Here is a 13,492-nt window from a genome sequence, read left to right on the forward strand (position 1 = left end):
CAGCTACTCAGGTATCATCTCTGTTCCTGTGACCCCTTTATGTATGCTCCTTGTAGCCCCATTAAAAACTCATTCGTTCACTGAGGCCGGCAATGGCTCTGCAGTTAAGAGCACTGGTGGCTCTTGTAGGGTACCCAGGTTCAAGTCCCAGGACCGACATGGCAGCACACAACCATCTGTGTCTACAGTTCCAAGGTTTCTGGTGCCTTCTTCTGGACACCCCAGGCTCTGCAATCATGTAGTACATACATGCCTGCAGACAGAACCCCTCTACTCATAAAATAAAATAGTTACATATACAAACAAAAAAACTCATCCGTTCTCCAAGTTAGACTTTGGTGTCATCATTATTTTGGCCAGTTGTGGACCCCCTTTCTAGGATGAATAAATGCGTGTGTTTCAGGAAATGAAATCACTTCTGGTGCCCAATACGGAGATCAGCTGAGACCCGAACAGCACTAGCCAGCATCCCTGTGTCTCCTCTTCTAGGAAACCCCCCAGTTCCAAGCTCTCAACACCCATGGCGTCAGACTGGCCTCCTTGCCCGCTCTCATCCTGTCCACTTGTCTGTCTTTCTTCTGCATGATCTCCGCTGGCATTCTGCTTGTCCCAACCACTGCGGGGGTCCCAGAGTGAGGCCAGTGTGAACTTGGCTCTGAAGTCCAGGAGCAGGTGTGGAATGTAGGGGTCTCCCCACGCGGAGGAGTTTCACCTTCACTTTCTACTTTGATCCAGCGTGTGAAGCTGTATGTGGCAGCCAATCTTTTTTTTTTTTTTTTTGACTGTCCTAAATTGTTTATTGGGCATGAATTTTACAAACATTACTGTATTAGCGGTAACGGTGGAGCTGGAGAGTATTGCGTCTTCTCCAGGCCGCACGGCGAGAGCCACCAGTAGTGTGGTGGAACTTGTGGCCCTTTCCAAGGCCTCGGCTCTTGCGGCCAGCAGATGTCAGCCCACGCATCTCTCTGTGTTTGTGGACTGGCTTGGTGATCCACTGGGTGTCAGGATTTCTTCTGATAGCTTTATGGAATGGATCAATGAGGATAACCTCAAAAAATTTATATGTGGAATCTTCACCAACCCAGTAAGAATTCAGGACTCTCAGAGCCCCACAATGGCGTCCAGCTCTCTCCTCAGCGACAGACTGAAGGCTTCGCGCGAATTTTAGCTGGTTAACACCATAGTGGACAGGCTTGCCGTAAGTTGCACCCTTAGGAACTGGGCGTTTGCGGCCACCACGGCGGACACGAATCCTGTAAATGACATAACCTTGCTTGGCCTTGTATCCCAGCCTTCGCGCCTTATCGGGCCGAGTGGGGCGGGGAGCCCTGTGCAGCGCGGAGAGCTGTCGGTACTGCCAGCAGCGGACCCTCAGAAGGAAGCGCATCACGTCGGACTGCTTCTTCCTCCATAGCTCCTGGATGTATTTGTACGCACCCATCTTGGCTCACCTGATGGCCGCCGCCAGAGGAAAGGAAGAAGCCTCTCTCCCACAATCCCTTTTGTCGTGGCGGCCAATCTTGCATGTGGGCGGAAGTGGATGCGGGAGCAGGCTGAACCTGATTTCAAGGTATCTATGAGGTTTTCAGCTGAGATTATATCCCTTCAGTCTCAGAGAATGTCCTCAGTGTGTCGGGCCTCTTCCAGTCTATGGAGGGGTCTGAATAGACCATGATCAGGAGAAACTCTGCCCCTGCCCTTTCTGTGTTAGCATGAACAATTAACTTGACGCAGCATAAGATGTCACTTTTAAAGAGAGGCTCAGCTGAGTCGGTGTCTTTATCAGGTCGGTCTGCAACACGTGTGCAAGGATGTGTGCACAGCTATTGTCGTCATGGATGGAGGAGGGTCCAATCTGCCGTGGGCCACATCATTCCCTGGGCTGTGTAAGAAAGCTAGCGAGGCCTGAGCTCGTGAGGGAGCCAGCACTGACCCTTCATGGTTTCTGCCAGCCCCGATTTCCCTCAGTGATGGGTTGTAACCTGGAAGTGTAAGCCAGATAAACAGGCTCCTCCTCCACAACCTACCTTTGGCCCAGGTGGTTTATCACAGTGACAGAAGGGAAGCAGGACAGGACCCCACTGAGGCGCAGATGCACCTCACCTCTCCTGCCCCGGGCCTGGGTCATTCCTGCTGGCACCCCTGGTTCTCAGGTCCTTGGGACTCAGACTGGCACCTCTGCAAAGCATCGCGGCCACACCGATCTTACAGAGAGCGGATCCTGATGCCTCTTTTTACGTGTCTGGAGACCTCCTCCTATTGGTCCTCTCTGGAGAACCCTGACATCACTTCTGCTTTTTTTTAAAGAGTGTTCAAGGTGCAAATACAGAACTCTGGACTGACTCTCCTAGCTTCAGGCATCAGTGGAACTGCTCAAAACACAATACAAAACATTGATTTGTGTGCTTCTGTAAGTCTATTGTAGCCAGAGAAAATTATACCTCGATAAGTAAAAATTCTAAGAGTATATTAGAGGGCTCAGAAGTGACTCGGGAGTTAAGAGCATGGAGCTGCTCTTGCAGAGGACCCAGGTTCGATTCCCAGCACCCACATGTCGGCTCACAGCCAAATGTAACTCCAGTTCTAGAGAGTCCCTCTCTCTCTCTCTCTGTCTCTGTCTGTCTGTCTGTCTGTCTGTCTCTCTCTCTCTCTCTCTGAAGAGGAAAGTGTATTGCAATCACAAAAGGCTGTCCAGTCCTAACAGAATATGGTAATATACTCTCTGACAGAAGAGTAAGTGACTTGAAGGCAGAGAAACCTTGCTCAATAAAAGGGCGTTCCACCACTAGCCTTCTCAAAGGACCTGCTTTCTCTTGTCCCTAAATCAGCACCTACTCCAACTTTTCTCCACCAGCCCAGAATCCAACAACTTAGAAGACAAGCCTGAGAGTGGGAAATGACCGAGGCCACACTTGTGTGTCACAATCGCTCTGTACTTTTATTGTTCAGTTTCTTCACATGGCAGATACAGAACCCGTCTTCAGCGTGACCTAAAGCCATGCCGGAAGACCTCCCCTGTCCAGGAAACAGCACTCCTGACCAAACTTTCTCTTCGTTTTCCTGACAATTTGAGAAGTGTTTAAGGGTGACCCAGCACAATTTGCACATGCAGGGGGTGGGGGGTGGGGGGCAGGGAAGGCGGGCAGGAGGTGGGGGGCAGGGAAGGCGGGCAGGGGGGGGGGGGGGGGGGGCAGGGAAGGCGGGCGGGGAGACAGAGAGAGAGAGAGAATCCCCCAAGAACCCAGCAACATTTTCCAGAGTTTTCCAAAGTTTAGCTGAAAGAAGCTTGCCAAGGTTTGGGTTCGTGAGTTTTCCTGGCTTGCTGGGAGAGCCTGGGATACAGTTCCTGTAACCAGCTGTGGGGTTTACTGTGTCAGTGGAGTTAGCAGCAACCACGAGTCCATTGCTTGCAAGGATTAACTGCAGGCCGGGGTGTGTAGAAGGAAAAATTCCAGTCGAAGAAACAAAAAAGGGAACAGCAGAGTTTAGCTGGGTGGTAAATAGGAAAACTGTGACCATGGACACTGATGGGTGCTTTTCTGCCCATGTGAGGGTTTACAGAGACCCTTTCTCCTGAACCAGTTAGTCCCCTTACTGCAGTCAGTCGCCTGATTAATTAAATAACACACGTTATAAAACTTTAAAAACGGGGCATTTACAGTCGGGGCCATAAATACGTGCTTTTAAAAGTGTCTACATACATATTTACAGAGTTGCAAGATCAACCATAGTAGCCCTGAAAAAAGAAAGCCCCTCTCTTGTATGACAACTCTCCCAAGTCCTGTCCTCCTATTCTGACATGCTGGGACCAAAAACGGAGCTGAGGAAACAGCACCAAAATCATCTCAGGCATCCTCTGCCCCAAAGGCACAAACCCCAAGAACCTCAGTGACCAAGGTCCGAACTCTGAGCCCAGTCCCAAGTTTCTCCCAGGCTCCGTCCACAGAGCAGGTCCCAGCAGGTGATTTTATGGCACCTGGAAACCACCCATTCAAAAACTCCCAGGGCTTTGTTGTTGCTTGTTTGTTTGTTTGTTTCAACCCATCCATATACTTTTTAATCATTTTTTTTTCTTTGCTTCCCTTTGCAGCTAACTCGCAGAGTTCAGATGCTACCAGTGCAGGAGGTTCCACTGAAAGAGACAAAGAAGGGCACAGGAGAGAGCCACACCTCCACTCCAGCCTCTCCAACCACTGCTTTTTCTAAATGAGAGACCAGCTCTGAAAATGGGCGGAGTCTGCATCCTGGGCATAATATGGACTCTGAGGCTCCCTGAAGAGACTTCTCAGCAGTGGACTCTGGAACCTCAAAGGAGGAAATGACTTGAAAGCTGGCAGCTCTGGTTGCTTAGGGAGAAGGGGGGCAGTTCCTAGTGCTAGGGCCACGGTTCAGGCTCAGCCCTGATGGATCTATATGCTATTTGTTATTGACTCCCAGAGATAGTATTAGGAAAAGGTCAGTGAAGGCAGGGGTGGCATCAAGGGGAGCCTGGCCTCTGAAAGGTCACCCTTAGTTAGGACCTCTCCCCACCACCCCTCAGGGCCAGATCAAAGTCCCAGCAATGGCAAAGGACAGCTCAAGAAGCACAAAGCAGGGTCAAGGAACTCTTTAAAAAATTGCATAGAAGGAGATGCCCCTCCCGGGCAGGATGGCTGCACCACAGAGCACGGTTCTGGGCCAAATCCAAGGATCATCCGTAGGATAGCATGAAGGCTTCTGCCTTCCTGCTCCCAAGGCTGGGACCTTGGCTTGAAGACAACATGCATGCACCAGCACACACATGCACACATGCACACATGCTTTCTCTTTCTTTCTTTCTTTCTCTCTCTCTCTCTCTCTCTCTCTCTCTCTCTCTCTCTTTCTCACTCACTCGCTCTCGCATTCTCACTCTCACAACTGGGAGAGGTCAGTATTCTGTGCAGGGCAGACTGCTGGTCCCTTTGGCTTCACTGATTCCAGGTCACTTCAGGTGCTGAGGAGAAACAACAAGAAAATGACAATGGTAGCCACGTACTCGTTGCCTTCTGTGGTTATTTATGTTTCCCTGTTTAACTGTCACATGAAGCAGTCTACGAAAGTACAACAGGCATATAGAGAAAAGTCTCATTTGATACATTTTTCCCAGCACATATCTGACATCAGATGAAGATGCAGAATATGACCCCCAACCCGCCCTGAACCATCCCCCTCAGGATAGCTCCCCACAAATAGCCATCACCCAGGTTTTTGATTACTTTAGACAGCTTGCTTTTGCCTATCTCCCTGGCTTCTTCCTCCCTTCCTCCCATGGTGTTGTGACTTGACCTCAGGGCCCTTACATTCCACGCTCTATCGCTTACTGCCTGCGTCTATGTGGGATGACACAGCAAAATACCACTAACGGGCAACACAGAATGGTTTGTCCCTCACCCTTCTGGAGGCTGCAAGTCTCAATTTACACATGTGGAAGTTGAGACTTAGAGAAAGTGACTTGTGGTCCTACTGGCCAGTGAATGGCAAAGCTGCTGTTTGAGCCCTGCTGGTCCAGAGTCTACATGCTGAGCCACAGAACTCATGTCTCCAAAAGGCCCCGTGCTAGCCTGGAGGGGACTTGGCATGCCATCCCTCCCCACTCACTCACCCAAGACATACCTCAGACCCCACCCCCAAGGCCCAAGAGCCACTGAGATGGTACCAGGGTGCCTCTGCCTCCTACCTGTTACGGAGCAGACCAAGTGCCTACTCTTTGAAGAAGGGTCCCTGGAACTGAGCTGCCGCTGCGGCCTTGACCTTTCTGCATTGTCTGGTGACGTAAGGGGCTGTTGAGGAGGTGCATCGGGATGCTAGGCGAAGACTGTAGCTGTATGGAAAGGAACAGCACAGGTCATCATCAGGAACCAGTTTGGGCCTCTGACATCACTGAAGGGGCAAGGACGTCTTTGCTGCCCACCATCTCCCAGGCCCAGGCAAGATGGGACTTCCTGTACTTTTATGCCAGGCATCTGGAATGGTGACGGGACTTCCTAATGAAAGGTAAGCCCAGGCCCCTTTGTCTTTCGTGGCAGCCTAAACGGGATTCGGGTTTTCAAGAAAACCTTATACAAAGTATTTGAAAGAGAGATGATCCCACCCACGACTCTAGAAAACCTGCCCTCTCTGCCTCCAGTGTGTCCATCCCATGCCTCCCCTCCCCATACCCCATGTCTCCTCCCATTGCAGCACACGTCACTAAGAGCTGCCATTGTGGAATATGGGATCTGCCTTTCTCCTGAGCACTAACAGCTCCAGGTCACATCCTCTTAGCTGCTGCTGCACTGCTGCCTTAGCACAACAAAAGAAAAGAATGACTTCATGTGCCTGTAACTCCAGCAGCCCAGGAGGCTGAGGCAGGAGGATGGTGAGATTGGGGCTAGTCCAAATTATACTGGATAGCGAGATTCTGTCTCAAAGTGAATAAATGGCTACGAGGGACTTTAGTCCGTCCCCTGACTGAGCTAAGTATTTCATATGGACCAGCGCCCTTCCTCTTCGTATGAGCTACTCAGCCACACCCGCGTTATTCGGAGTTGACAGAGGGGGAAAATGGAGGTGCAGAGAGCCAGCAGATCAACTGTCTCTCTGGACACAGAACAAGGGGTGAGCAGGGCTTGGCTGACAGTAGGTTGGCGAGGTGCAGAAGGTAGAAGTGGGCAGGGCAAGCATTTCTCTGGTTCACGTGCCTGACGTCAGCAAGAGGTAGGCGAACAGTGTTCAGGAAGTTATGAAACCTTCAATGTAGCCAAAGTCTGATACAGTGGTGCCCCTCAGCCACAAGGATCTGCTCCAAAACACCCCGTCCCTAGTGGGTGTCTGCAACTACAGACAGTACTGAGCCCACTACACACTACATGTATTCCTACACATACGAGCTGTCGGAACGTTTGACTTAGAAATCACATGAACCAGGCCTAGCGGCTCATGCTTGTAACCCCAGCACATGGGAGCTGAGGGAGGAGGATCACATGAGTTTGGAATCAACCTGTGCCAGCAACGCAGTCAGTTTCACATGAGCCTCGGCTAGAGTTAGAACTCTGAATGGTCTCTTTCTCACAATAGCGCACTGCATGCTCAGCTTCCCTCTGAGAAGAAGCCTTGACAAATAGTCTTCGGCATCCATTACCACCCTTCCTTGGCAACCTATCAACCATTCAAAACCAGCCCCTAGACCTTGAAGTCTTGCAGGCCCCACCTCTCTCTCTAGGTGTCCTTTCCTGCCCAAACAGACATTTCCACAAGAGGGTGCACTTTCTCCCCAGTCCACAGGACAGGCCCTCTCTGTCCTCATCCCCAGGCACCTCTGGCTGAAAGAGAAGACAATTTCAGCCACAGTCACAGGACCCTTGTGGATCCCCCCATTGTTTCTCTCTGGATCCTCCATCCCTGGAGTCAAGCAGAGCAAATGCGTCTGCAATCGCTTCACACATGAGAAAACGGAGACAGGACTCAAGGCTTGGGGTGGAGTCACCACCTCCTTGTCTCCCCATGAGGACTCAGGGAAGATTTGCCTGCAGGACACACTCCACCCTGGCCTGGGAGGCTGAGTGCCTACAATGTCTCTGGAGATGACTGGGTCCTCTGGGATCATTTGTTCGTTAGCCCTGCTGCTGCTAACTAACTACTGCCTCATAATCCCAGGGGGTAAGCCAGGGAAGCTTGAATGGTCTGAACCTGCTCTGACCTCAAGCCTGTCCCTTCTGAGTTGAGTCTCACTGATCAGGCACTGTTTCCATGCAAAAGAGGCCTCACTGGGACATCTGGGAAACCCCTTAAATTCAGATCCTGATCTCAGTTTGTGAGACACACCTTTGACTCTTTTTCTTGGTCACCGACACTCTCGTAACATCCTGAAAGCCAGACCCATGGACACTTCCTGTCCCCTCCTCTGCTGCTGTCAGGGGCTCTCTGATTCACCTTCCTCCCTTAGTTCCTGGTGTGGAGCACCTCTCCCCAGGTTTCCTGCAATACCTTTCCACCGCCACCTTGGCTTCCTTCGAGTCTGTTCTGCAGAACTGTGATCTTTCCCTCTAAAGGGCACATGCGATCATGACACCCCTGCATTTATCCCTCCCACCAGTCTCAGGACAGGGCCACCTTTTCATATGTAGGATCTGCAGGATCCAGCCCTACTGACCTCCCAGCTTAGCTCAGTCCCTTCAGGGCCCACTGGTTCAGCTAACCCTGGCCAGAGGGTTTGGTAGCAGCAGCTGTTTTGGGACAGCTAAGAAACAGAGTCATAGTCCTAAGATTCCATTCAAGTGACTGATTTTCCTGAAAACAAAGCTCTGTGTGTGTGTTGTGTGTGTGTGTGTGTGTGTGTGTGTGTGTGTAGGGGTATCTGTGCTTCACACACACACACTGGCTCTGCTCAGAGGGGTGCATCCCCTGTGACATGCACAAGGTGCCTTCCAGAAGCTGCACCTCAGGAAACAAAGTTATACACCACACAGCCTACCCCAATCTATATGGACAGCCAGGATGGTGCAGACACCACAGACAAGGTGTCTCCTTATCCACACCTGGCCCTTACCCAAGGCTTGGAAAAGTCAATCCACTCACAGCAGGCAGAATGCATTCATTCTCTCAGGCAACCATTTCTAGTCCTGTGCACTTTGCCAGGATACTCTTTCCCCCAAGACAGTCACGTGACATCTCTTCCTTCCTCTACCTCTTTGCTCAGATGTTTCCCTGTTAAGAACTGTACTGGACCCCCTCCTGGAAGATCTATATAGGCGGTTAATGGCTTCCAGGGGACATGAAGACACTTTACTCAATGATGGAGCCCCTGGCGAGGTGGCTATGGTCCTGTAAATAACCTTCACCATACTCATGCAAATAACTCTAAACGAATGGATCATGAGGTGGGGGGAGGAAAGTACAAGAGAGACTAGCTGGGAAGAGAAAGGGGACAAGTGGGAGTCAAAGGGGGGGAATAGGATAAGGAGGGGAGAGAGGGCATACGTATCCTCCATATATCAGAATGTTATAATGAAACCCACTATTATGTAATGTCCATAACTAATACATGCAAATAACCTCGCTCAGCATCCAGGCTTCTGCCCTGTGGCCTACAGAGGAACAGCTCTGTGTCTAAGGGGGTTGGGTGCTAGGGCTCAGGCCTGAGGCTCCCAAAGGACCGTGTTCCCTTTCAGCTCCCAGGAATCTGTGTGAAAGAAATCCAGATAAGATGGTATGCACTAGAGAAATGGGAGCGAGGTCAGAGGTGGGGAAAAGATGTGTGTGTGTGTGTGTGTGTGTGTGTGTGTGTGTGTGTGTGTGTGTGTATGTGTGTGTTGATATAGGGACACAGAGAAGCAGCCAGGAGCTGAAGCCAAGTCTCAGGCTGTCAGCAACATACTGACCCTGGGGGACTTTGCATGTTTGTCCTGGTTGTCTCCTATGAGGGGACAGAGCCCCAGTGGTTGCCCTAGTGCTCAAGCAACACCAAGCCTTGGGGAACTAGTGAGGAAAAGTCAGAAAAGTCATAGCACTTGAGCCTCTCCTCTCTGGTTCTGTCTTGAGTGACAGGGGACAGCTGAGACCAAGGTGAAACAAAGCCACAACAAAAACTACAGAAATAATAACAACAACAACAACAAAACCCAACCACTCAAAAGAGGGTTGTGGTATGGCTCGGTTGGCAGAGTGTGCTTGCCTAGCTTGATGGATGCCATGGGTTCGAGTTTAGCACCACATAAAAACCCAAGGTGGCAGCACGGCTGTCATGCCAACCCTCTGCTGGGGAGACAAGAAAGTCAGAACGTCAAGGTCATCCTGAGCTACAGCAGGAGTTTGAGGCTACTTTGGGCTACATGAGACCCCCATCCCAAAACAATTAAGTAGAAGACTTATCAATAAATCATTAAAAAAAAAAAATTTACAATGGGCAAAAGATACCAAGTCATCAAACAAATTTAACATATAAGCGAAAGAACAGCACATGTCACCACCTTCACTGGCTAGACTGAGGTGGCCTTTGCAGGTGAGGGGACGTGACAAGCCCAAGAAATCCCCAGCCCCTACCACAGAGTCTCCTTTCACAACTCCCGAGACCTGCCCATTGCTCCCCTCTTAAAGCCATAGTACCAGACCTGATGCCTACACAGACCACTGCCCAGCAGAGCAAGGGGGGGGGGGAGAGGGGCAGAAGCATAGTACAGGGCTTGGGGTGCCAAAGCCTGGTCCGTGGGCTCACGCGCAGTATCCGGTCACAAGGAAAACAAGCACACAAGACTCCTCAGACCATAATGGTCAAGTGGTCAACACGGACAGAAACAAGTGTGCAGAGGGCAGGTGAGTGTGCAAAGTCAAAGGAGAAGGCTTCAGATGTGGCTGTGTGTGATGTATGGATGTTGAAAGCACTTCAGAGGCCCTAAGGTGAGGCATGTCAAAAAACACCAGAGAGGGAGAGATGAGCAGAAGGGAGGATCTGGTAGGCCCTGAGGGAAGGGAGAGCTTACTTGTTCCTGATGTGACAACTGTGAGTTTCCAGGGCCAGAGTTAGGGGGACCAGCTATGAGGCACCAGGATGCCATCCAGGAAGAAGTGATGAGAGGCTAACCTTTGCGGACTGCTGGAGGCTGAGCTGTGAGAAGGTGCAGGTTTGGACACACTGGGGTCATGGCAGGAGGAAGGCAGGCAAGGACAGGGTAGGACATAGGGGTGTGAAAAGGCCATGTAGTTTAGCTTAGCTCCAGAGCAGGTTGAATCCATCCTGCTGCTGTCGGGAGGTGGGGGGTGGGGGGCGGAAACTCCAGGGAGAGTGAGGCCAGCTGGGAATGGATTTAACTTGAAATGCTGACTAGGCACCCGAGAGGCAGCATGCCAGGTTTATGGCTGACCCAAGAAGCAGATGAGAACACGCCATCTGGGACCTGTCAGCACCCAGAGATGAAGGGAGGTGCAAGAGGTCCAGGGGCCAAGGGCGCAATGGGATGTGGGAACAGTGGGAGTGACCTGGGTCAAGGCATAAAGTATCTTGGAGACAAGGCAGGCAACAGAGACCCACCATTACAGTGGCACAATGCCAAGCCCCAGCCCCACCGCACACTCAAGTCTCCCAGAGGCCAGTGTTAACCTTGGGGATAGTAGTTCCACAGCTGGCAGAGATTAAGTGCTGGGCAGTGGTGTCAAGAGAGGACTGAGGGGAGGCACATGTAGGTCATGGGAGCAGGGTGAGGACCTGGGAAGGAGGAGCTGACTTTAAGGGACAGGCACTCTCCAAAGGGATGGATAAAATGAGCCTGTGGGACTCTGCCTGGCCCACACCTCTCTCATACACAGACTACCCTAGGCTTCAAATAGGATGTCTTACCAACTCTATACATCCGTGGCACAGTTCACTGGGAAGCAGTGCTGGGTATTGTGTGTTATGCCAGACGTGGAGGGGAAGGGCAAAGGGGCAGGCGCTGGTGTCAAGGGAAGACAGTCATGAGAGTATGCTGAAGTTCCACCAGCCACTTCTGAGAATCTCGGTCTGTTGGCACCTCCCACTGTTATGATCTAGGGAGGCCCCTCCTATTCAGCGAGAACTGCTGCAGGTTAGCACCAGCTCTGCCTCTGACTTGCTGTGGGGGCCTCTAAAAGACTCCTCCTCGGCCTGAGCCATAGGAGACTCACCTGCAAAATGAGTGTCTCAAGAAGGGGTTGGGGGGAGTAGTGTCACACAGTGTATGTGAGCTAAACACTAGGGGTGGGGAGGGTGCTGTTTTGGGTCCCTTGCAGGACAATGCCCTGCCCTGTAAGTCAGGGCTGCCAAGACCTTGTTTTATTGGGACAAAGAGATGCAGAGGAGTGAAGGCATCAGCCGTCAAAGTTTACAGAGAAGCAGTCAAGATCTGAATCCAGAACCATTTGCTCCCAAGCCTGTGCGTACCTCTGGTGTAAGCCCAACCCCACAGTGGTGGAGATGAAAGGTCACCACTTCAGTGTGGGGTTCCTCGGTGCAGACCCTCAAGGAGCAAGATGGGTCTGCACTGGGGCTGGCCTTTTCCAAGCTTAGAGGAAGCCAGAAACAAAGGCACTTTAACTGAGATGCTCAAAGGAACCCCTGGGATGCTTAAAGCACTCAAGATGGGGTCACAGCCCTTGATATTTGAACTTGGCCTTTTCTCCCTCATAGCTCAGCTCTGGGATTTTGAGAGCAGGCTCTGAGAGCTGGTGAGCTCCATACTTCTGCTCAAAATGAGGTCCACAGCCTGGTGGCACATTAACCATGATGTGGGTGGGACCCACAGATACTCAGTCCTAACAGCCCAGGCCTAGAAGCTTGAAAGGAACCCTGAGGGGGGAACATGCTGGAGCTGTGGGTACCTGGGGCCGAGGACAGGTAGGTGGAGCCTGTCAGGCAAAGCTTTGTGGTCTGGACTGGGGCTGGTGTCTAGTGACTGTCTGTGAATAAAGTCCCTCTGTGCAGGAGTGGGGAGGAAAATGCAGGCAGGTGGCCCTCCGGGGTGGCTAAATGGCTCAGCAAGTAAAAATGATTGTGATGCAAGCTTGAGTGGCTGGGTTTGATTCCTGAAACCCACATTAAAAAAAGCCAGATGCAGTGCTGCATATCTGTAATCCCAGCACTCCTACAGGGTTAGGAAAGCGAGACAGGAGATTCACAAACATACACATGAACCATACCGTACTACAGAAACAAGAGATCCTGTCTCAAAATGAGGGGGAGGGAGAACTAGTTCTTGAAAGCTACCTTCTCGTACCCACATATCCACCCTGGAATGAGCACATCTGTGTGCATGTACACACACACACACACACACACACACACACACACACACACACACACACAAATTTTTTAAATTAAAAAAAAAATTGCTGGGGCTGAATGCTTGATTATTCCTTCAGGTTGAGACACCTGAGATCTCTATGGTCTTGGGGCAAGCTGCTGCTAACATGGGGAGTTGGCAAGCACGGCCTAAGCTCCTACGTTGCGGGTCTTTTACTTAGTCCCATCTCTTAACACTAGAGCCGCTCCCTTCTTATGGCTGAGGAGACAGTGACAACTTCCCTTAGTTTCCAACAGGCCCATTAGGCCCTGGCCCCTTACCCAAAATGTCCATCTAATGAGCTCTGTCTTGCTGGGGCTTCTGGGGCATCCCTGTTTGGTCTGAACTTGAAATATCCAGTGTGTGACAAGTTCCTAATACTTGACCTAGTTAACAGGAAGACTGGCAGACCAACTAGGCCTGAGGGTCTCAGCCAAGGAAGCTGCCAGTGGGGAAACCCCTGTGTGAAATGCCTCCCTTCCAGCCAGGACAGGAAGAGGCCAGCCTAAGTTCATGGTCAGATTGAGGAAGCTGAGCCAGAGGGTACAAGGGACTTGCTCAAAGCAGTGCTGTGTGGTAGGTACTCTTGGTAAAGGGGCTGGCACTGGCTTCTGACTCACAAGGGCAAGAGCGGGCGGAGTGTAGCCTTAGGAACACAGAAGGAAGCCTGGGAGTCAGTCCTGATTGGACAGACTCTGCTT

General features: G+C 51.2%; 2 protein-coding genes across 4 annotated transcripts in view; both read right to left on the bottom strand.

Moving 5' to 3' along the window:
• Positions 1-763: 763 nt before the first annotated feature.
• On the bottom strand, positions 764-1,495 carry LOC127211691 (60S ribosomal protein L15-like). The gene has a single exon (XM_051171724.1). It carries the CDS (start codon positions 1,442-1,444, stop codon positions 830-832), a length of 615 nt encoding a protein of 204 aa, XP_051027681.1. The 5' UTR covers positions 1,445-1,495; the 3' UTR covers positions 764-829.
• A 3,314-nt stretch (positions 1,496-4,809) lies between these two features.
• The window catches only part of Prdm2 (PR/SET domain 2), a 100,325-nt gene continuing 91,642 nt past the window's right edge, over positions 4,810-13,492 (bottom strand). For all 3 annotated transcript variants that reach the window (XM_051171919.1, XM_051171920.1, XM_051171923.1), the window contains 2 exons: positions 5,699-5,842; positions 4,810-4,975 (listed from right to left, as the gene is read on the bottom strand). In XM_051171919.1, the coding sequence (XP_051027876.1) occupies positions 5,722-5,842 (121 nt within the window). In that variant the 3' untranslated portion in view covers positions 4,810-4,975; positions 5,699-5,721. The remainder of the gene's footprint in view (positions 4,976-5,698; positions 5,843-13,492) is intronic.

This window comes from Acomys russatus, chromosome 29 (genome assembly GCF_903995435.1).
Source record: "Acomys russatus chromosome 29, mAcoRus1.1, whole genome shotgun sequence".
NCBI classification, from domain to species: domain Eukaryota; kingdom Metazoa; phylum Chordata; class Mammalia; order Rodentia; family Muridae; genus Acomys; species Acomys russatus.